This window comes from Calidris pugnax, unplaced genomic scaffold, assembly GCF_001431845.1.
Source record: "Calidris pugnax isolate Ruff unplaced genomic scaffold, ASM143184v1 scaffold95, whole genome shotgun sequence".
NCBI lineage: Eukaryota > Metazoa > Chordata > Aves > Charadriiformes > Scolopacidae > Calidris > Calidris pugnax.
This window is the reverse complement of record NW_015090885.1, coordinates 7,471,674-7,495,759: the sequence shown is the minus strand read 5'-3', so window position 1 is coordinate 7,495,759 and position 24,086 is coordinate 7,471,674. Positions and strand designations below refer to the sequence as shown.

Here is a 24,086-nt window from a genome sequence, read left to right as displayed (position 1 = left end):
AAGTCAGCATAACAACTTCAAACTTGTTGGACATACCTTGACTATTGTGGGATCCACGGGAAATTGGTCACTCATGGTTCGTCTGACAACACACAGAGAGCTTTACCACCTGCTTGCTGGCTGAGAGCTTTGCTGCTCTACCTCTTGCTACTATCTTTGCATCCCTCCCCGCAGTCTTCAAGAATAGTTTTTTCTCCTGCTTTGCGGCCGTCCTTTTAGATCTTTAGCTTGCAAGGTTGATGTCTTCACTGTTATACTGACGCTGATGAGGTGCCAGGTGGGAAAGAAGAAACTTGTAAACTGTCTTTTCGTGCCTAATAGTCTTGGCCTGTTGCCACCTAACTCTGTTAATGAACAGCAGCAAAGAAATCCCTGGGGATAAGCAGTGAAGGATAAAAAAATATCTGGCACTGCAGAACTAATACAAACAATTTTACCTCTTGTAGTTACTCCAAAGCTGTTACTTATTTATTATTCAATTTAGGTGTTATAAAACATCAAAGATTATAAGTGTCAGAAAAGCCTACATTACTAGATATAAAATAAGGAAATACATTTTGTTGTTAAAGCTCTATCCCGGTATCCCACAAAATCAAGAGATATTTAGTGCAAATTTGTGTTATCAAGTCTAGATTCAACATGCCTAAGTCATTTTTATGTTGCCTTAAATTATTTCTGAATTAATTCTAATTTATTTAGATTATTCAACTTTTTATGGTCTCACCTATTTATTATTCCTGCTTAATTTTCCAGGATTGTAGTATTTAGATAATTTTTCCATTGAATTCATTATTGAAACGTATCTCTGTTAGCTTCCATTTGCAAATAATTGCCTTAAGACTAATATATTTTTCCATGGTTTGTTTTTTTTTTCCTCCAAAATGGACAACTGTCACTTAACAGGCTTCTCCCTTCTTATTTGCAGGGCCACCTTCTGCTCCAAGAAATGTGATTTTTAACATTAACGAAACAGCTCTTATGCTGGAATGGAGCCCCCCAAGTGATACCGGAGGAAGAAAAGATCTCACGTACAGTGTGATCTGTAAGAAATGTGGGTCAGACACCAGCCAGTGTGAGATTTGTGGGGGAGGAATCCGTTTCATCCCCAGGCACACAGGTCTCATCAACTCCTCTGTGACAGTGCTTGACTTTGTGTCGCACGTGAACTACACCTTTGAAATAGAAGCCACCAATGGGGTCTCGGAGCTGAGTTTCTCTCCAAAGCAGTTCACAGCTATCACCGTTACCACAGACCAAGATGGTAAGTCCCAGCACTGAGTATCTTTTACTGTGCCCCTGACACCTATGCACTTGTTAGGGGGATCGTTTTGTTTCTTGGAAGTCTGGGTCAGCAAGTTAGGATGTTTTGCAGATTGGTACATGTTTTTAAGTGCTTTTGGTGAGGATTTCCAGCTTCTGCTGATGAGGGCATTAAATACTTCTGGTGGTTGGCCCTTGACCCCAGTAAACAGGGCACAGAAACATCTTCCTGTTTAAAATTAAGTGCAAGCTTCAACTACCTGAGTCTACCTGTATCAGTGGTTCATCCCTGTAAGACATTTCAACATCTTATGAACCATTTCCTTAGGTGAGGTATCTTAATAGATTTTTTTTGTTCCTTCAGTTGTCTACTTTGTGTTATTGTTTTTGAACAACTTCTTCCCTGATTTCAGTACAAATTCATGTTCAGGGCTAACCTTTATGAGAAACATGGGAGACTAAAAGAGCTCTGTATTTTTGTTTATTTCTGCAACTTCTTCCTCTTTCATCTCTAGAAATACTAACTATGTCAGGAAACAATATCATAGATTACCAACAAAACAACCTTTATAGCAATGTTATCTTCTGGCTTGTGTTACTGCAGATTAGAAGGTTATTTCAAAATTATCCCTTGCTGACATTTGTTCCAGAAATGTTTTTCACCTACTGTGCAGTGACATTGCAACTGTAGCTGAAGTGTTTAATGTAGAACAGGAACCGAACTGGCAAAGCGATGGTTTTGAGTAGAAGACCTTTGATAATATGAAAGTATTTAGTAAAAGTGCTAATAACAGGAGGACCCTTTTACAGTCAACTTGTAGGAAGGCTCTGGGTTCTTTCACTGATCAGCCCAGCAAAAATCCACCTACCTGTGTATCTGGAACAACTAGTTTTGCTGATGAGGAAGTAATGACTTGTTTGCCTTTGGGCATACAAAAATTAACAGCTTGCTGTGATGATGATAATGACAATGATGGCAATACTAATAATATTCATGAAAATGGATTATAAATAGCGTGGAAAGTACTCACCATTCACGTGATGATGCTAACAGAGGAGCTAATTATATAAGATGCCTAATGATATATGCCTTACACTGAGAATTGGCTCTAAGTCTTAGGCTATGTATCGTGTTGTGAACCTGTATCTCTCTGTTCCTTTCTCATTAAAGGAAAGAAACATGGTGCCAGAAACTACCCCTATGTACACTTATTTTTAGATCTTTTGTTACATGGTACTAAGTGCAAGTCATCAAGCATGCACAGGTGGAGGTCACCACAGATATAGTTTGTTTTTAAACTGGCTAACAGCTGTTTGAACACAGGTCGTGGTGTGTATTTAAGTGGTGGGCCTTTCAAAAAAATCTGATTTTTGCTGTTGTCTGTTCCTGTTTTAAGGATGTAGATTTTCAGTTTGCAGTTTATTCAAAACAGGGAAAAGACCAATGTTTTGATAATTTGTGATACACTGACAGTAAACTCTTGAGAGCAGGCTGCTTGCATTCCCTGTAATAATTCTTGCATTACTAAAAATGATGTTGGAAGGGCTTCAGAGAATTTAAGATCAGATTTCCAGAATATCTGTCCATTTATTTGGATATAAAAAGACAGGTTTGCAGGATAAAGCATTGTAATAAAAATGGAGGCATCTATAAAATGTAGGTATAAAGATAAAACCATTTTTGTGGGCTTACAAACTGTGTAGTTGTATAAAACCATACGCATGGTAACTATATATTTAGAAGTAAAAGAGAGAAAGGTAATGTCATATGAAATATCAAAGAAAATTAATGGATTTTTTGTTGATGGAAGTTATTGAGAGGACAATAAACAATTATTGTGAGTTCCTTTTAGTCATGAATAAGAAGTGACACAGAGAAAGCTAGGGTATCTAACCTCAGAATAGGAAGCTTTATAACTGGCCTTCAGAATATTGCAGAGATTTTATTAATGTTTATAAATCATGTTGAAGTACTCAGATAAAAGGATTAGTGACCTCTTTATTCTTATTGTTAGCCAGCTATCGGTAAACAATTTCTAGTTTTTTCATATTTACCAAAAATATTAAATAATTGCCTTTATATTGAATCTCTTTTTCTATCTATACCACCAAACAGTAAACTCACTGTTACAATCTTTCCTTATAATCTTAATTATACTGAACTGGACAGTACTTATTGCATGGTGCTGCAGATTTGTGTAGATGTTCATATAAAACAAAGATCAAATATTGTACACATCACATGGCAACAAATCAAAAATTTTGTGTACAAAGACTGTGTTACCAGAAGTCCAAACATACTGATTTAAAACAATTTTTCTCTTTTGATATGTCTAATATGAAAGATCTAGACCTATACTAAATTATACATGTGCCACATATTTATCCCATGTTCCTACTACCTTTTTCTACATGTTTTATATATCTTTTCATACATGCTATTTTAATAGTTTTGGCATAAACATTGCATAAGGTGCTAGCCCTCTTTATAAATTGCTTTCTTCAATTGTCACATGTTAAGTACATAGAACAGTATCTTCAGCTGTTGTAAATCCAGACCATTCTGTTAACTACAATAATTTACAAGAGCCGAGGAGAAAGCACTTTATTTTCTTTGAGCACATTGGATTTACTTCCCTCTAGTGGCCCTTTTTTTTTGATGGTTTATGTGAAAAGAACAGATTCTTCTTTAAACATGCAAAATTATTAGCTTGTTCTTTGGGGTTTTTTCTCTCTTTTTGGAGAAGATACTGCTGTTGGAATTTGCTGAATGTGACGAATGAGTAGAGTGGGCATCCATAGAAACTGAAGAATTGTATTCTACCACAGTTACTGAGTAGTCTGAAAGCATCAGAGGGAGAATATTTGCTGACACAAGTGAACTAAGTCAAAGTGATTAAGGCTCATCTTTATGCACAGAGCCCTACCACAACTAATATTAAAATCTTAACTGCCTCCTCATGCATCAATAAGATTAAGTACACTGCACAGACCTAACAATGTCAAGAAGCAGAATAAAGGAAAGTATCACTTTGAAAAGGCTTTGCAAACTGCGTCCCACAAACCTCCCTGTAATTTGATGACTAAAGCATTACCAGACCTGATCAAATACTAAAGAAAAAATTACTAACATTAGTGTAAGTCATATAAAATGAACTTGGGAGCATACGTGACTTTTTTAGTTATTAATTTTTTACAAGTATTCATAAATTCAATATCTATGGTTTAGGTTTTCCTCTCCAGACTTCGTAAGGAGACAAAGTTTCTGGGGTCACATTGTCTGCCAGGTTCTGTGAACCTCTTAGCCAACGTGATATTGATAATGGAGAAAAAAAATTCACCGATATTATGTTCTCTCAAGCGTGAAAAATGACCACTTAGATTCACCAAGCTGTTGGTTGGGCCTCCAAGTCGAAAAGCAAGGTTCAGCTACATAAGGCTTGCTTACTGGACTAGAGATGCCAGCTGACCAACCACTCAACCTGTCAGTTGGCTAGTCAGTAAACAAAGAATATATATAGTTCCTGTATAACCACAGCAGGTGCTGTGTCTTATCCAGCAATTGTGGCAAAGAAGGATGGGGTAGGCATGTGTTAGGAAGCATAGGTGTTGCAGATGGAGAGATGAGGGAAGTGAGCTATATGATACTCTTGCATAATTTTGTTTCTAAATGTTTTGAGAAATCAAAATCATTCCTACTTTAAATTCAGATAAATGGACAGATAAACAGAACAAGATTTTGCTCAGAAAAGCGCTTAAGCAAAGTCCCTGTTCAAAGAAGAACATTAGCAAATATTAAGTGCTTTCCCCAATCACTGCTAAAGTAATTTGTAAACAACTGAAAGGTAAAACATGTTTTCAAAAAAAGCCTCGTCAAAAAATTTTTAACAATACCATTGTTTAAAAAAGTGCCCGCATGCCTTTTCTTTATGAGAGCAAGGAAGTTTTATACAGCAGTAAATATGCTGAGTATGAAGTAACTGTACTCAATCAACTTTAAATCATTGTGTGAAGAAGCAGAGAATTATATATTGAATTGTAATTTATGTTTCTCTTATGACTAATGGAAGGAAGAGACACCTCACTGTATAACTTTCTTAGAATGCCTTACAGTCTGCATAGCCTAAAGAAAATTCAGAAGTACTTGATGGTTTTCATGCATAATTAAAGTAGTAAATAATAAATAATTAAGCAAAACAGAACTTAAAACAATAGTTCCTATTTCCAAGTAATAGTCAACGTGCGCATTCACTCAGTAGGCATTCGTATGTTCTATTCCTTGAGAGCAGAGGGGTTTTAACATTACACTATGCAGAGCGGGAGGGAGAGACATATCCTGAGTACATGATTGTACAGACAGATCGCTGCCTGCTCCATTTCAGTCCACCATTTCAACTCCATCACCAAGGAGCAGTTCTCTGTAGCTATAGTGTTCCTCTGACTGAATAGCTTCCTCATTGTCTGGCCTGCATCTTCACTGCATCATGTCCCTCCTGTGGGACTTCATACTGAGAGACCCCAACTCACCTTTCACCTGCAAGTCCCACAGCAGAAACCTCCCATAAAATCACAGTCCAGCCTTGGGACATTTCACGGGCATCATTCCATTCATAGGCTCCTTCCATATGTCTTTCCTGCTTTGGTGAAAAGTTTACACTAGAGAAATACTCCTTTTGTTTTTGCATCCTGGAAATCTCATTTTCTTCCTCCTCAGTTCTGCAGTTTGTGAGTGAGTCTGGTCTCCATGACATCAAAGACCTGCTACTAGTGGTGAGGCATGAGAGACTTCACTCTGTCTGGTCACGCACCCTATCACTATAGTAAATTCTTGTCTAGTTTTGCTGTGTCTGTCTAGTTTTGGCAGCCTGTGACTAGCTGAGGTTTTCAGGCAGACTCAGAAACTGCAAATCTGACAGGATTCCTTTGTTTAATACCTTTTATGTGAGCCATTGGCAGATATACCCGAGGTGATAAGATGTGTCCTAATTGGATGGTAAAGTCTTGCCTGTGTCTGAAAGGGATTCCCTTTCAGCTCATTCCTTTTTCCAAATAAGTTATGGCTAATTCATTGATCCTAGTACAAGTGGTTCCTCAGACGTATTTGTAGCCCAGTGTGCATGGTCTGTAGCATCAGCCTCTTACCACTCTCTTAGAACTGTAGGAACCGAGGGATGCGTGGAAGGATTTTGGTCTATGTTCCAGGAATAAACATGACCATATCACCATGAATTATATGTCATACAGCATTATAATAACAATGCAGATGGTTTAAGTTGTTAAGAGCCTCATCCAACTGTCAGAAAAGCATCCCAATGGCACTACCAGGATTTTCCAGGATTAATCCTTCTGGCTGATGAGAGTATAGTTTCAGGATGCTCATTGGGGTGGCGGGGGAGTTCCCTGTTCACTCATCCTTAGTTGCTCCAACAGTAGTATCTGACTTTCACCCTCATCAGAAGTCAGCTTTACTTTTTTTCCCCTGAGTCTCACATCTCTACAGATGTGATTGTCCTTTGTCAAGAAAGCTTCTCTTTTCCTGATGACATGATGAAGCCCTTTGAACCATCTTCCAAACTGTTTAGTTAATGGTTTATAAATCTAAAGGAACAGCTATTTCTAATCACTGATTGTCAAAATGAAATAGCAGGTCGCATAAAAGCCTGTTATGAAACAATCACAAAGCAGCCTCCATCAGACATTGCCAGAGCTCAAGCTACATGAAAGAAAGATCATGAAATTTTCATAGATGACACTAAAGGAGAAATTTATGGGATTTGTTTACCTAACACCTACAGCTGTATTGATAGTTCTACCAAAGCATGTACTGTCATGGGAGCACTGCAGAAACCGTGCTGCTGGTGCTCTTTATGTGAAAAATTTGAAGAGAAATATTAACTCATTGGTTACTGGCTAGGGACAGTCTGTAAATGTTCATACTGAATGTGATGTGAAGATAGTAAATGGGATTACTAACACACACACAAAAACATTTGAAATGTGTACTCTCTATTTTAAGTCACTTCTGAACAATACATTTAAATAGTACATTTTAAAAAGGTATTCAGCGTTATGCAATGAGTATCAGGCCAGTCTATTAAAATACATGAATGTATATGCATATTTATGTTGGTGTGTATAGAAATTAAGCATTTACAGTTGGAAAGAAAACCACAAGGCAAAAATGCTAAATCTCAATTCTCAGACTTGTTCAACTAGCACTCTGTTGAACATTCTTCAGGTCTGCCAAAATTCAAAGTTTTGAGGCAAAGTCTTTGTGCAGCATAGTTAGAATCATGGAATCATCTAGGTTGGAAGGGACCTTTAAGACCATCGAGTCCAACCATCAACCTAACACTGCCAAAACCCCCACTAAACCATGTCCCTAAGCACCACCTCTCCCCATATTTTAAAAACCTCCAGGGATCGTGATTCCACCACTTCCCTGGGCAGCCTATTCCAATGTCTGACAACCTTTTAGGTGAAGAGATTTCTCCCAAAATCCATCCTAAACCTCCCCTGGTGCAACTTGAGTCCATTTCCTCTTGTCCTATTGCTTGTTACTTGGGAAAAAGACCAACCCCCACCTCTCTGCAACCTCTTTTGAGGTTGTTGTAGAGAGCGATAAGGTCTCCCCTCAGCCTCCTTTTCTTCAGGCTGAACAACCCCAGTTCCCTCAGCCTCTCCTCATCAGACTTGTTCTTTAGACCCCTCACTAGCTTTGTTGCCCTTCTCTGGACTTGCTCCCGCTCCTCGATGTCTTTCTTGTAGTGAGGGGCCCAAAACTGGACACAGTTCACAAGGTGGGGCCTCAGCAGTGCTGAATACAGTGGGACAATCACTTCCCTAGTCCTGCTCACCACACTGTTCCTGATACAGGCCAGGATGCTGTTGGCCTTCTTGGCCACCTGGGCACACTGCTGGCTCGATCAACACCCCCAGGTCCTCTTCTGCCAGGTGACTTTCCAACCACACTTCCCCAAGTCTGTAGCGCTGCATGGTGTTGTGGTGACCCAAGTGCAGAACCCTGGACTTGTGGAACATGTCATTATGTTCAACCTCATAACAATAGTTATTACCCACCGATTTTTATCTGCTGGTCACCTCTGAATGAACATTTAGGCGACTTTTTGCTGATGTTTCTTTACACGTATGCCTGATTACTACACAGTAATCATACAGGAAAAATGGCTTTTAAAACAGTCTTTATTTATAGCCTGAAGATTTTTTAAATACTTATAAATTTTCTTTAACAAATATGTTCTCTTTTTGCTGGCAGATATTGATGTTCAACCATTCCTTTAATGCCACAAAAGTTAACCTGATTCCATGTACTTTCATTTCTCATTCCCCAGTGTTATCCATTAAACTAGTCAGACTATGCATACCTTTAGAATATGTTTTTCTAAGTTATGCAATATGAGAACAAAATGGAATTCTAGTTTAAAGGAGATAATCAATACTGTATTTTTCCCATAATACACTTATAAGTGTCATCTTTCAGCTTTTATAAGTTTCTTTCATTGCATAGCACACTATTATTTATAAACATTAGCAATTTGTCTGTAGCATGCGTTTTTCAGCAATTTTCTGATTTAAGTTGCAGTCATTAAAACACCATGTCCACATGCTGCAACAATTGTTTATTTAATAATTTCATATTATCTTTATTAAATTATATTAAATTATATTAAATATTAATAATTTAATATTCTTTAATAATAATAGTTTATTTCCATTTGTAAAAGGAACATTTGTGGAGAAAAATTTAAAAATAATGAATAATCAATACACATAAATCGTAGGCATACAGCACTGGGTTAAGCCATATGCCTTTATTTTGCTTATTCCTATTGTAGTCAGTAGCTGTGAAGGGCATTCAGCACATGATTGAGCCCCCTAAAAGTGAGATGTTTATTCATTGACTTCAGTGATTTTAAACAAGAATGTTGAATAAGCTTATTGGTGCTATCTGCACACCACTCAGCTAAGAACTGTGTTAGGATAATCAAGCCAATCAATGATATATAGTTAGAAAAATCATTATTGAGTGTTCTGGTCAGGGTAGGGTCCAAGATATTTCAGATAAAAACTGGTGACTTATGTAATTAGAAATCTCTGCCACAAGTGTTAATTGACCTACTTAGGAAATTCTTCAGTTATATTAGGAACCCTCTGTTTTCAAAGTTTACCTAAACATTTCTGAAAGCTATTTAATTTTATATTTAAAAAACAGCAACCAGAACTCTGGTGTTCCCAGAGTATGACAAGTGAAATGACGATTTTTGTTGCATTCTTGGCAAGAGGAGTGATTTTGGTCAAGGGTAGTAAAGGAAGACATTCATCATGGCTAGTCAATCTGAAACAAATTGTGTTTGTAGATGTCATGACATTCACGCAAACCTTTAGGGAGCGTGTTCAAAATGAAGGACATGGTAAATTACAAACCAATTTTGCTGATGTTTGCTATGGGGTCTTTAAAGCAATTATGTCAGTAGCAGGTTGCTCCGATTCATTTGCTTCTTAAAATGTAGTTTCTTCATTACACTCAACAACCCTTCTCCTTCCACTTCTGTGACTCTTCCATATGCATTTGCCTTAGGCTCACAATTTGGAAATAGTTTTCATTTATATACAATAATGGCATTAAGTTGTGCGCATTGGAATAAGGTTGAGAGCCCACTCAAAATTGCAGTTTCCTAAGCTTCAGAAATCTATTTTACAGTTCTGTTAGTTTCAAGGTAATATTTCTTATAACATGCTTTTACCTTTTTCTGCTTGAACTAACAATAAGAGACATCTGTTTACTATCTTCATATCTCTGTTACATATTTGAGTATTTTCCCACTGTGGTAAAATTTATACAGGATCACCAATGAACAAATAATGAAGATTGCTCCTCTGAAAACATTGAGCTAGCCAGGGTAGGCACACTTAATATTTAGAAACACATGTTGCCTTTAACAACCCCTGTCATGAGTTAGCCTTCATATATATTCTAGTCTGAATCCTAGTCTGAGAGAGATGAAGCAGAGGCTGACAACCAGTGTCAAGTATTGGTCAGCCAGGAGCAAAAGAAGGAGAAAAAAAAGACACTCTTAATCTGCTAAATCTTATTTCCATCTAGCATGCAATCTCTGGTTCCCAGTGAGAAGTGGGTTTTGCATATTAAGTATGCATATTTTTCTATATTTATCCTCTTTTAAAACTTCCCTTAAAAACCTCACTTTAACAAGAATATTATCAGATATTCAAGACATGGCTACAGGTTTAAAGTGAACTTTTGCAGTAAAAACATTTTAAATTGGTTTCATACTTTGTTGACCCTCTGGAGTGAGTGCAACTAATTCTGTGAAGGACTAACTATTCAAAGTATTTGTCTTGGTTGTTTTCACTTACTGAAGTGACATGGAAGTTAGCAAACAGTGCATTAAAGTGCTTAATTTTGCTGTCTACGTGAAGACCCATGAGAGCCAAAAGGAGAAGGAAGGTGATATATACAACCATTCCCAAGGAAAACATAAGAGAAAGGATGAGGCATGTGAATTTTATAATATTAAAAAGAAACTTTTTTTAAAAAAATAATTTAATAATTAAAAAAAATATTCAGCAAATTAAATTAATAAGTTATGTTCAAAATATTTCTTTCTTGGAATAAAAATGTCATTTTTGTACACTAAACTCCTCAGTATTTGAAAACAGAAATTTTAAAGCAAGTATGTGCAAGAACTCTCTAATTGCAAAATTAGATCCAATGTCCCAAAGCTATTTCGCTGGAAGTCAGTTACGAATGTCCCACTGAACAAAAAGCAAGGGAGGCCTGGCTCAGCTAATATTTCCAGAACACTCTTGTTGTCTACTCTACTTTTGCTTAGTTCTTTTGCCATCATTCACAGTACTCAACTAGTCACAACTTTTCTGCTGAAGTTAATGGCAAACCCTATAAATTGCTCCAGTGTTAATTAAATCTCATTCTTCATTGAAGTAACCTACCTTTGCAAGAATTTTCTTTGTGCTTATTCTCTCTGAATATAAAGTAATACCTTTAAACTTTTTTTCCATGTGATTTTAAATAATACATGCAACAGCTTCTGAATCATGTCATTGATCTATAATTGTATTCAAGTGTTTAGAGATTAATGTGCATTATCTATTTCTATTTCTAATTCTAATTTCTGTCAAATTCTAACTTGTTATTCATTGCAAACAGCTGATGTATGATCCCGTAAATTACTAACAAGTTGTTCAGCCAGTTTCCAATAATGTATTTTACAGTTTAGAAATAAATATCATTTTATTATATTAATTCAAATGTGTCTGGAAAACAAATTGCCTGATTTTAATGACTAGTTTATATATACATAATATTAAACTCTAAGCTCCATTTTTCAAAATTAGTTTGTTCTCTTAAAATTATCAAACAATTATTTTTATCCTGTAATTGAAGATCAATGAGGACTAAAATTAATTTTTTTACTAATGGAGCAATGGGATTCAAGAAATTCAGTCTACAGTTCAAGGAGAATGGGCTATGGTCTCAACAACAGAGAAGAGAGTCTGCCTTCTTCCCTCAGCTTATACATTTTTTTGTAATTACTAATTAGACATTAGGTGAATTTTTGATATCTCATTGCCATATATTCATAGATATGATTTATTCTAATAAAAGGAAAATATTTTAACTGATATTTAGCATCTCTCTATGCCAATTTACAGAAAGGATTGATTTCAATTTATAAATAATGCAACTCTAACTAGAATATGAAATCTTTGGAGGGAGGAAATAGACAAAATTGCATTTTTCTAATGTGGCATTAAATGCTATTTATCTTTTAAAATGCTTGCTTGTATTTGGAGTTGAATTTTGTATGGTCAAAGAAGTAAGTTTACAGCGCGGAAGATTAAAGTCTGTACCTTTTCAGATAACGTGTGACTGCGGAGCTGTATTAACTTAGTTGCCTGATATATATTACTTTGATGCTGGGAGACTATCTTTAGGAGGAGAGCATAGTTTTATCTGCATTTGTCTCCCCGACCTTTTCCTGAAACAATCAGGTTCAGTGGTGCCAGTTTCAATTGTAACTTTTGTTACGTGCAACATACTGTGATACTGAAAAAGTAGTTAGTCTCAGATGAACAAAGGGATGTTGGCGAGATCTTTGAAGCTAAGTCTCACTGTGAGTGGTCTCTCATGTTGCAACCCATAGAGGCTGATGTAGAAGGAAGTAAGTTGTGTCCCAAAATCTCCACCCTTGTCCCACAGAACTTCTGTATCCTGTAGAGCCACCTGTACCACTCATGCTACTAAGGCATTACCATGATGTTGTAATATTTTTACATCACATTCTAAAGTATGTATCAGGGAAGTTCTGTGCAGGTTCAGGGACATATTGCAGGGTATCTTTATCTGCTTTCCAAGTAATCTATCACATGTACTTCATTTTCTTCCCCTTTAAAAATTTTGCTTTTCTGTAATAACGATTAATCTGTGACATGACTGGTTCTTAAAGATGGCCTCACATTTCTAGATAAGCACCCAAGATATTAGCTGCAAGACTGGGTGGTGAACAATTCCAAAACGCAAAAACAAAAATATCAGTTCGGATCTTGTCTTTCCACTTGAATATACAGTAGCATTCTGGTTGAACTTCTAGAAAACTTTACATTCTCATAAACATAATAAATGTAAGCTCTTTTAAGCAGCAGTTTGAATAAAACATTCTTAATTTTTTCCATTTCAAGATGATGGTTATATTGTCAGACATTAAAATGTGGCTTTCTCATGCAGTTGTAGGGAGAATAAGACTAACATCTTCAAAAATAATTTGAGTGGGTGGAATATATGTCAGTTTTTATGAGCAAGTCACTATTAAGTCTCTCAGTTGATGGAGGATTGCAATTAATTAAAGTCTCAATCTGGAATTTCTTCTATAATTAAATATAATTTAAAGGATAAAAAATGCAAAATATTTACTATATATAGTTTTATGTCTATATGCATCTATATATTATAAAAACCTGTCTTTCAATATATGTACAAATAGTGTGAAAATAATGATTTGCCACTGATTCATTAGTCTAATACTAAATACACGTTAATGTGTTAATGTCTTTTTGTTTGCTGTAAGAAAATATCAATTTACTTTGTTGACATAGTTTAATAATTTTGTAATATTTTCATATTTACCAGCTAGATAAATAAGCTATATTTTTATGTAACACTAAAACTACACTTTCATTGAAACTCTCCAACACTTTCAAAAAAGTTCACAGGTGAGAGGCACTCCATTCCTTACTCCCTCTATTGCTTTGTATTTAAACTGTCTTCCCACATTTCTGTTTAAGTTTTTGCAGTGACAGGTAAACATTTTAGGTACCTAATATTTGTACAATGTATTTCCTCGGTGGAGTATTGTGGATGAAGTACTGATATGACGAAAATTTAAAAGCTGTAGAAGATAAAGAACTTAATCACAAGAAGTTGGGTACCTCTTTCACAGTTACCGATACACACTGTGAGTGCTCCAGCACAGAGCGTAAGGAAGGTGTGTGCATCTTTCTGACAGGTTTTCCAGGGAACTTGGGTCTCATTAAGCATCCCAGTGAAAGGGAAGAACCAAGAGCTGCGGTTCACTGAGCACCTTTGAAAATACTGCCCCATCACCAAGATGCTTAATGGAAACTGGCTTGTTTTAAAAACCAAGCCGTTAGTCCTTTCTTAATCAATGAAATTCACGGGAAGCGTAACATTTATTTCTGAAGGATGTGGGGTCACATATTGTCTCATACACTGATAGAAGTGTGGAGTAGCTGTGAAAGTAAATGATTTAAGCACAATGTGTTAGACAAGTACTTCTAATCTCTTTATATAAGGTGAAACATGCAAAACTGCGAGCTTTACAGTTTCAACCTTATTACTTGTGGCTAGTGTTTTGACCAAATTTTTCTGTTTCCTAAAGCATTAAAAAATCAGTTTAGAGATTTGGGGGGTTTTGCTTTTTTATTCTTTTTCTACTTAGAAATTTCTGATTATCTATTGACTTTGTTTAGATACCTTTAGAATAATTAAATATAAATAGAGTAAGTATGAATAAATGTTATTAAAGTATATTACTTGGACTTTAAAGCATGAAAAGATTATTCTGAGTTAAAGCAATATAAGATAGTCCTTATACGAATTGCAATATTTGCAATAGGAAACAAGAATAGCATAGATTTGTTGGCAGTAATACAAGTACTCCAGATTTTAATAGAGATTGTTTTACTTTTACACTGCAATTTTTATGAAAAATAATGTATTAATTGCTTTGAGAAATTATTTTAATGTAGGTCTAAAACATCAAATATGAAATTCATACACTCAAGTTGCTACCAAAATCTTCATTAAAAAGTTGAGGTTCCAAAATTAAATCATTGGAAAGATTTCAAGAAACCTTAATTCAGAATCAGGATTTATGTTTTACTGTGCAATCTAATGGCCGATATTTTTTTCTTAAAGTCTGCATGATAACATGCCAATGTTGTTCTGCGTCATCCTTATCTCTGAGTGCATGCATTCTCTGTCTAATGAAAGAGAGAATTGCCCTCAAATCATCTTTGGCTATTTGATAGCTAAAATGTGGAAAAAGCTTCAGTGTTTGGATGACACTAATTATCTCAAAACAAAAAATATCAATTCCCCAAAAGATTATTAAAGATTTTTAAAATTGTAACAATCTCTGTCTGGATGGAAAACTCTGGTTGAGGAAAGGCAGGTTAGAAAAACAAAAAAAAAAAACCAAACAAAAAAACCAAACCAAAACAAAAAAACCTGGCCAAAACCAAGCAAAAACATTCCCCCAAAATATCCAAATGAAGTATTTTTTAACATTTTTAAATTACTTCTAGTTTGCATTGAATAAGAATGGTAGGTTGTTTCTTATTCTGTGATAAAGAGGGGTACGAAATAATATGTGGACTTCTGTTTCTCTCCTTCACTCTCTGTTTTTCTGACATGGGTGGGTGAGTGGGTTTATGCCAGTGCTGTACACAGGCACATGTGGATGGCTTTATGTAGTCTTTATTTGTTAAGAAATGTATATACTTCAGTAAATATTAGCAAATATTAATAGTATAAAATATGTAGCTATCTATTTAACTTTTTAAAGGCGTATAAAAGAATTCCAATTCAAATTAACTCCTAGTTGCAAGATATTGGACCAAATAACCCAGTTTATTCCCCTTCAAAGAAGTTTAGAAAACATAGCTGACATTTATTTTCACAGTAGTAAATTCAATGATGTGTGTCCTTCTCTTTACTAATTTCTCTTAAGCTTTCGCTATGAACTTCTAACAGTGAAATAATACCTAATATCAATTGTTTTATAAAAGAAAATATACACTAGCAAAAATCAAACAGCCCAGGGACTGCTATTTGGCTATTACCACATGCTTCTGTAGGTTGATACACTCACCTTCACTTGCTTTGCAATATTTCCTGAGAACATAACATCGATAGTCCACTTCTGTCCACCAAGTAATGGCTTACTGCTGCTATAAAAAGTTATTCTGAGTATTTAAGTGGGAAAAGAACTGTTAGAAACATTAAATTCTTTCTGTCAGGCAACTGGGATTTAACTGGGGCACACTCAGAAGTAAAACAGGTTTTCATTGATCTGAGTGGTTGAATTCTTAAGTGTGGTTTATTTTCCCTTTGATTTTGAAATCCATAAGTGCCAGTCATAGCTTTAAGAATGAAAATCATTGGCATGGGAGTTTAAATTAAAAGTGATAAATTGAGACTGCTAGTGACCACTACCTCAGCCAAACAAAAATGCCATGACTGTAGCTTCAAATATTGCTGCACGCTCCATTTTAAATTAAGTGTGACGAATTAGGCAGGAATTTAATTGCTAGCTTGGAATAAAAACAATGATGCTGATTGGAAAAGGCATCATAAAATATTTTTTTTACTTTGCGGCGATCCCATTTGACATATCAAAAAATAAAGAAACACTAATAAAAATTAGTCTGATTGAAAAAGTGGGCATTTGCTGTGGGTGCGTGTATCTGTGGCAATAGCTGTGTGTATGTGAAGGTGACTTTCCTTTGAGGATGCGTTTGCCAGCTCAAAAATGTAAGAGCAAATTGAATGATGCATGAGACATTCTTGTACCTAGGTTGTAGGTTGTTGGGAGTTAGGTACATATATCTCTATCACTACAGACTAGATATTAGAGTTGCTGTCAACTGTTTTAGTGGCAGCAGGTGCCAGGATGAACAATTACTCTTTAGGAGAGTGTGACCTTAAAGGCCAGGCGGAGCTGTAAATCTTATATCTCCTTAACTAGTATCTCATTTATTTTACTTTATGTCCACTGTGCACATATATAAAAGTGGACACATCAATATTCAGGAACTCACTGGACAACAGTCTCCCTTTTCTAAAGTTTCAGACTTAATGCTAGTTTCATTATTAGTGGGACTATTTCACAAATAATCGGTTATTTGTTCTTTCTAGCAAAACACTTGTTACTCATAAGTACTATGAAAATGCCCTTGGTAGTGTATAAATGGGTGAAATATTTATCCATTTGCCTCAGGCGAAAAAAGCATTTTTAAAAAAGCTACAAAAGCTGAAGGCAACGCAAATGAGTCTTTAACTCTTAAACCAAAGACATAAGTATGTGAAGTTGAAGATTTAATATGAGTTAATAGACTCCTCAATGCAAAGGTGAAAGTATAAATAAGAGTACTAAACTGAGCTCTTTGTTTTCCTTGCTACCGAGCAGCTTGCTCAGCACTTCCTTTTATCCCCTTACACCTCCCTCCTGGCCTCATGCTCGATTTCTTTTCCCACTGCAAAGTTGATAGCATCATTTGTGGGTGTTGCTGTGCCTTGGAGTGACTGGTAATACATATAGTCATTCATACATACATCCATCACCGGTTGTCATGAGAAGATTGCCACCTTTCTTATTTCTAGAGGGAATAGCATTAAAGGTAAAAATTGCTTTAGAACATCAGTGAGTGACATGAATGCACAGCATACTTTTGGTATCCTCTGCAATTTGAAGTCTTGTACCAGTTTGCTAATCATGAAGTGAGCTAGTTGCTGTGTACTCTCAATCTGTCATTGTGCAAGCCTTATTTATTCTGGAGAGAGCTGTATAGTTTTAATTAAAATTTGTTACCGTGCTATGTCATTCTTATTATACAGTTAATGATTTTCCAATATTGCTACCATACACATCTTCAAAACTTTAAGATTCAACCATAAACATTTGTTCAAGTTACAATTTTTGTTGTAGAGCCTCAAACCAAGAGCTAAATTTTAGTAAACTGTTAAAATAATTGTATTAGTCTGGTATCATGACCAGAGAGATGGTCTTATTAATTTGGAAGCCTCTTCTTGTGCAACTGAAACTTGCCTTGCAGCAGAATAAATGTTGCAAAATACTAGGTAGTAAAGACAGAACAACTGAACACTTAGAAGAAATTGTGTACCAAAAGAAAAAACACCTAAGCCCTGTCTAAGGGTTGCATAGAAAGCTGTAACTTCTCACTGGATTTCGGAAGGACAGCTTTTTGCTCCATTTAAACTCTTGTGTCTTGTAATATGTATTGTAGGTATAAACTGAACCCTAATGTTAGGGCTAGAACAGGGCTGAAGCTCATGTAGTTGTATATGACCTCACCAGAGAATCATGCGAATACTACTGCATATTTGCAGTCTTGTTCATTTGGCAACTGTTTGAGATTTTTAGTGTTGAGACTGAAGATTTATCACTAAAATCATAAAAGATTTTATTCTTTTTACAACTTTTCTATTTAGAATAAGCCTGGATGGACAGTTAGCACGATCTGAAATTCAGTAGTCCATTTGCAGCATTTAAAATCACCATTTTGAAGTATTATTTTTTAATAGAATTATTAAAGATCTGTAACTACACTTAGATAAAATCTGAGAAATCTTTTTTTTATTATTTTTTCAAAAAATTCTGCTATAAATTATGGTCAAAATATGCTTAATAACCCATCATGTCTTTTGGGAACAGTGGAGACTCTGTGTACCCCTTTGGTGGTAGTATCTATTGGCTATGGGCAGATTCCTGTCTGAAGATTTACAATTATCTGAAAAAGAGTCTAGTCCAGTTAGTGCTTGTTGAATGAGTAAAAAATGCTGTACTCAACATTGGAAAATATTCTGCAAGCTCACTTAGGTGAGCCAGCTAAGTACAGCCTGTCAATCCCTTGACAGAATAGTGGATTGGAGGTCCCTGGTTTGATCTGCAGAGGAGTTACTGATGCAGTACATTAACATATGCAGAAGTTTGGCAATGTAAAACCTCCTATCATGCACTTATCTCAGTTGGCAATTAATTTATTTTAATCCTGCAAACGCTAGAGAATGTGAAAAGGGCGGTTTGTAGTCAGTGTATCTTGCAGTTCAAAAGTAACTGTTTAATTGTTGCTTAAATGAATGGGTTTCAGGCGTTGATTGCTGCCAGTATTGTTCCTCTTGATATGCCTGAGTAGCTCTATATAAACCATTATTTTTTCAAAGAAACGTGTTTAGGAATACATTATCCTTACATCCTCTGATGCTATCATAGATTCTGCTGTGGCTTTTTCAGTGAAGGTCTATGTGTAACCATTTACCAGCATGCTTTTTAGCAAAGAAATTTAACCACTCTGCATTCATTTAGAAGCGAGGCATCAGCTAGGTGTCATGTTTTTTTAAAGACTTAACACCTATGTCAAAAATCACATTTGCTTCTTTTGCTGGTAACTGAACTCTCATCTCACTTATAAAAAACATGATGCTGCTTAATAAAATTGGTTCCACTTAATTTATCTCTGGAAATTTTAATTATCCTTGTACTGTCCCTTCAAAAGTACAAGCCTTTAATCTGAACTTTGTTAATTTAATAAATTCTGGGTTTCTTTTTAAATAAGTTTTAAAAATTACTTTTTCTCATGTCCAATGATATCGTTGACTAGACATAGGAAAGCAATAAATTAAGACATTTATAAAGTCTTTATGCAAAGTCAGACCTACCAAATTTCAGCCTTTCACTTCTTAATAGATGCCTTTCACTTCTTAGTAGATGCTATCCCTATCTTTTCATAAAAATACCTTTAATTTCTTTTTCTTTAAGACAAAATGATTTGGAATACGAGTAGGAGGACGGGTATGATTTCATTTCCTTCAAATTTGTGCTTGGGGATTTTTCCTGCATTTCCTACTGATTTGGCTGGAATATTGGTGATAATTGCCGCAACTAGTTCACAGTTACATATTTATTGTTAGGTCTGTCTTTCTGCAGATATAGATTCTCATGAAAATTACAGAAATATATCTTTTGGACTTCTCTAAATTTGTCTGGTTGGCTCCAAAGTTGTTTGTGAAGAACTAGCAAAAAAGAGGGCAGATGATGGGCAGACAGCGTGCTCCCACAAACTGCTGTTGCAGAAGAGACATTTTGTTTCATTTTAAAAGGCAGTATTTCATCTTGCCTAGAATTATTTTTTTGCTTTGCTGAATACACAGACAATGACAAAGCCAGAATAAATTAATTACATTTTTTCACTTGTCAGGCCTGCATTTCCTATGCATAAACACACATATGGACATACATATAAATACATATACATGCATATATGCTTATTTATGCAGAGAGAGAGAGAAAGAAAAAAGTTAAAAGTAAGTTTGACACATTTCAGCTCGTTCTGCCTGCCATTGCAGGTAACACTCGGGCAGTAAGAGCTTTGCTCTCTGAGCCATGGCACGGAGCCATTCCACACCTCCTTTCTGCACTGTGGCTATTCTAAAAGACCAGTTCAGGAAACAGACATTTCTGCAATTTGGAGAGTGAGCTCTTTGCCTCATTACATTGCAAGCTCAGAACAGCAGTATCAGAAAATAAGGAATAACCCTGTTTTCCCTAAGCCAGCCTGTAGAGCTGTACAAGGCAGCAAGAGCAGGAGTCTGAGCCTAAAACTGAATGAAGAGGCCGAGCTCCAGCTTCTGTTGCAGCTCTGAGTTGGGGTGCCTGGGCAGCTTGCCCAGGTGCTTGCTGGCAGCCAAGGGCAGTGCCTGTTCTCTGTGTCCTCAGAAGGAAGGCTGATGCCACTTTTCACTCCTCCCTAGGACAGAACAGCTTTCGGCATGGATTTTTGAATCATGAAAGCTTTTAGAAATTGAGTTTTGCTTTTCAATCACTGTTAAATCAACATTGCAGTAAACCTACCGGATGGGATGCCTTATAGTCATGTAGGTGACAGATCTGTCATGTCGTGTCAGACCTCAGGGAAAATGGGAAGGGAGAGACCCCCTCTTGCACAGTCGCTGTACTGGAGAGGGTTGTGCATTGATCTGGCAGCCAAGATTTCTGCATACCCTCTGACTTTTTATCGGTCAAAGCCTCACATTTCTATGCTTCTATACTCTGGGCAGCAAATATTATTCTACTCTGAAGTCACCTGAAAAATTGGACACAATCATTTCTGGAAGATCTGGCATCTTCAATATCACCTTTGTTTTGCCCGAATTAATTTTCCTCTGATACTCAACCATGACAATGTGTAGATGAACTTGGTTTGAACTAACTTAAGTTAATTAGGAAATGCTTTAAATTCAGTTGAAATAAGTCATTTGTAATCTAAAAAAAAAAAAAAAGTCCTTCTGCATTATATTTGCTATCCTTTCAGAAAACCGTATTTAAAAGTGATCAATGTTAAACCAGGGTATGTTTTCGCTCAACAATGGTCTCCGTTTCTGCTCTCATACACAAACATTTTGTTATGCTTGTCACCAGTTGAAAAACAAGGTGAAATCCCACAACTACATAGGTTCTGAAAACAGTTACTCCTCAGGGCAGAGCTAATGCTTAAGAACATACTAATGCAAATAGGGAAATCTTATCTTTTTACTATATTGTAGATAAACAGAGAACTTGATGAAGCAGAGCTGGTAAGGCACTCCCTTTCCTCACCACCAAACCCATGCCTTTCTTGAGTACTGAAGCTTTCTGTATATGCAAGTTATGTGTGAATAGGCAAATTAAATTATTAGAGCCAAAAGCTGAAGGCTTGGAAATTATCAGAGCCTATTTTCTGTACTTTGAAATACACAGGAGTCACTTGTTGGGTGCCTTGAAGCTCTGGAAACAACACTGTGAGAATGGATGGAGCCAGGGAAAACAGCAAATGACATCTTTATATTTCTAATCACAGAGCAGAAATAGAAATACCCCATACAGCAAAGATCTCCAATTTGTGACTCAATCACAAAACCCTTAGTAATCGGAATGCAGCACATCAGTTGTTACTTTGTTCTTTTTATTACTACTACTGCTACTACTACTATTATTTTAAGTATGACCATCCTTCCTATGATCCATATGAACAGTCTAGGGCTTGAGCGTTAAAGACAGGAATTCTTAGTTGAGTTACACTTTTTTCCATCACGTTGTGAGATACAAACCTTATTATTGATGGAATTCTTCAATTCAGGTCAGGAATCAACTTTCCATTTCAAAACAATGTTTTAAAAGAACATTTTATTGCAGTTGCTAGATCCTAGTTGGGAATGTGTTTTACAGGCATTTCTTTAGTTCTTTGGCTGAGCTAATTAATTGTATCAGCTTGTATTCTTTAGAAGGATTACATGCTATGTCACTTCAGAAAGAAGTGACTTGCTTGCCTGTAAAACACAATTTTTGTTGCTAGAACAGATTGCTACAAGTTTCTGTCTTCATGTGTTCTGCATTAATGCTCACCAGCATTCTTTCAATTTTTATTTAAAATTTTAATTGCTTCACCAATGAGAGGACAAAAAAGCAATTGGGGATAAGGAGAATAATCATGTACAAATGACTATCTTTATAATTCTTAAAAAATACTTTATGATGTTTGCACAACATGTCAAATGTCTCCTAAATGTAAAAGACATATTTCTTGCTGCAAGAATCATGAGAAACAGCATTTCCTATTGGTTTTAGTGTCTCGGTTGCTGTATAATGGATATAAACTTACAAAGTGGTTTACCAGTTTCTGCTGTGCAAACTGAAAATGTATTGTTTTCTGAAAATCTACTAATTCTTTTTAAAAGTCAATTTACTTGCAGTAGTTCTCTTCTGAAGTCCCGGTTATGACTTTCATATATAGTATCAACTTCATTCATTAACTGGCAGTTGTCTGTTGGGAGGTAGCAGTGTATAACTTCTAAGTGCACCTTCAAAGCTCTGAAATGGAATGAGGTACTGAAGGAGCACTGTGATCTGCTGGTGATGCTTCTGGTGGTGCCCGTGCAAGGAGGTGAAGGGTTGGTCTCTCTTTTCCTCCCCTAAAACCAGTGAGATCCTTCTCAGCAGTCACCCTTTCACCAGCATCTCAGTGCTTTCTGCTTTGCAAGGGTGTCAAGAAGTGCTTCCTTCTGGCCCTAGAGCAGCAGCTCACAAGATGTCCTGTAGGCAGTGGCCCTGGAGTGTGCTTCTGCCAGTGTGCTTGGAAGCGAGTCATGCCAGTATTTGGGTGTCATTTAAGTGAACACTTTCTAGACCATCAAATGAGCTGTTCAGGCTACCCCAAATGCAATAGCATTGTCTTAAGTGCTTCTGTCTGTGACCTGAGCATGCACACCACATAAATACTGTATTCTAGTTCAGCATAAAATTCCCACTGACGGGCTGCCGTGTAGCTGCTCTCCACTGGGACCCCAGCAGAGTGCTTGAGCACTGCTGGGCTGTTAGGAATGGTCATGCTGTAATTTAGCCACAGCCTTTAGACTTTGTGTTCATGTGTGCAATGAGACATGTCAAGGATTTATTTACATCTGAACTTAAATAATTCTCGAGAGATCTGAAATAATTTCAGTCATTTGAAACAGTTCTTGTCCTAAGAAATGGTTTTTCTTTTTTCAGTAATACATAATATTAAAGCCTGGAGTCCAATTATACAATTTTCTGATTAATTGAGTGTTTCTTCTAATTGGAGCACATATAAAATAATGTGAAGATAACACACCTTTATTCTAAATGTAAAGCAGTCAGCTGTCTGGCTAATAAAGCAGTATGCCTGTTCAGGCTTCATCACTTTCACTGAAGTGTATTTAATTAAGGTCCTGTGTGCCTAAAGGCAAAAGCATTAAAGTTTGAGGGATGGAATGGAGTGACTGGAGACATGTACTTCTATTGGCATTTGCAACGTAACTAGTCAGAAATGTGCTCTGAAATATGATTGATTCAGACAAATGTGCTGGTGAGGAAATTTTAGGTACAAGCTTTCTCACTCCTTGCTACTAGTTCTGTTTTTCCACAAAGAAATGAAGGGTGCAATTGATTTTTTTTTTTAAGCTTTGTATGCTTACATATGCTTTTCTCAAGTTTAAAAACAGGGCTATAGCAAATCCATGTGCCAAAATGCAGTTTGGAAAAAGCAGGGAGTTGTGGGCTGAGAAAGGCAGCAAACAAAGAGTTGAAACCACATAAGATTTTAGAAGTGGGTAGTTATATGAAATAGGATATAGAAGTAGGAAACTCTTCAAGCTTTACCTATTAACAAAAAAAATAATTTTGAGAGGGTACACAAATTCAGGTTATATCTCACAGCACAAGTAAATATGGAACGCCTTCAAAGTTTCTGCCTGTGTAAACTACAGCATTTTCATGGTTTTTCATGATTTCCCAGCTCATCACCACTTATGTCTCCTGAGCATAGTTGCATGACTAATTGATTTTTCATCTTACTGGCCATAATGAATATTGAAAAAATTATACTAATTGAGTATTAAAAAAAAAAATATCTAAACCATAGGTTTAACTTAAGCATACAGGTAGGAATCAAAG

General features: G+C 36.1%; 1 protein-coding gene across 3 annotated transcripts in view; it reads left to right on the top strand.

The window, feature by feature from the left end:
* Nucleotides 1–24,086, top strand: part of EPHA6 (EPH receptor A6) — a 501,230-nt gene that overhangs the window by 263,243 nt on the left and 213,901 nt on the right. For all 3 annotated transcript variants that reach the window (XM_014947321.1, XM_014947319.1, XM_014947320.1), the window contains one exon: nt 926–1,261. In XM_014947321.1, coding sequence (XP_014802807.1) covers nt 926–1,261 — 336 coding nt within the window. The remainder of the gene's footprint in view (nt 1–925; nt 1,262–24,086) is intronic.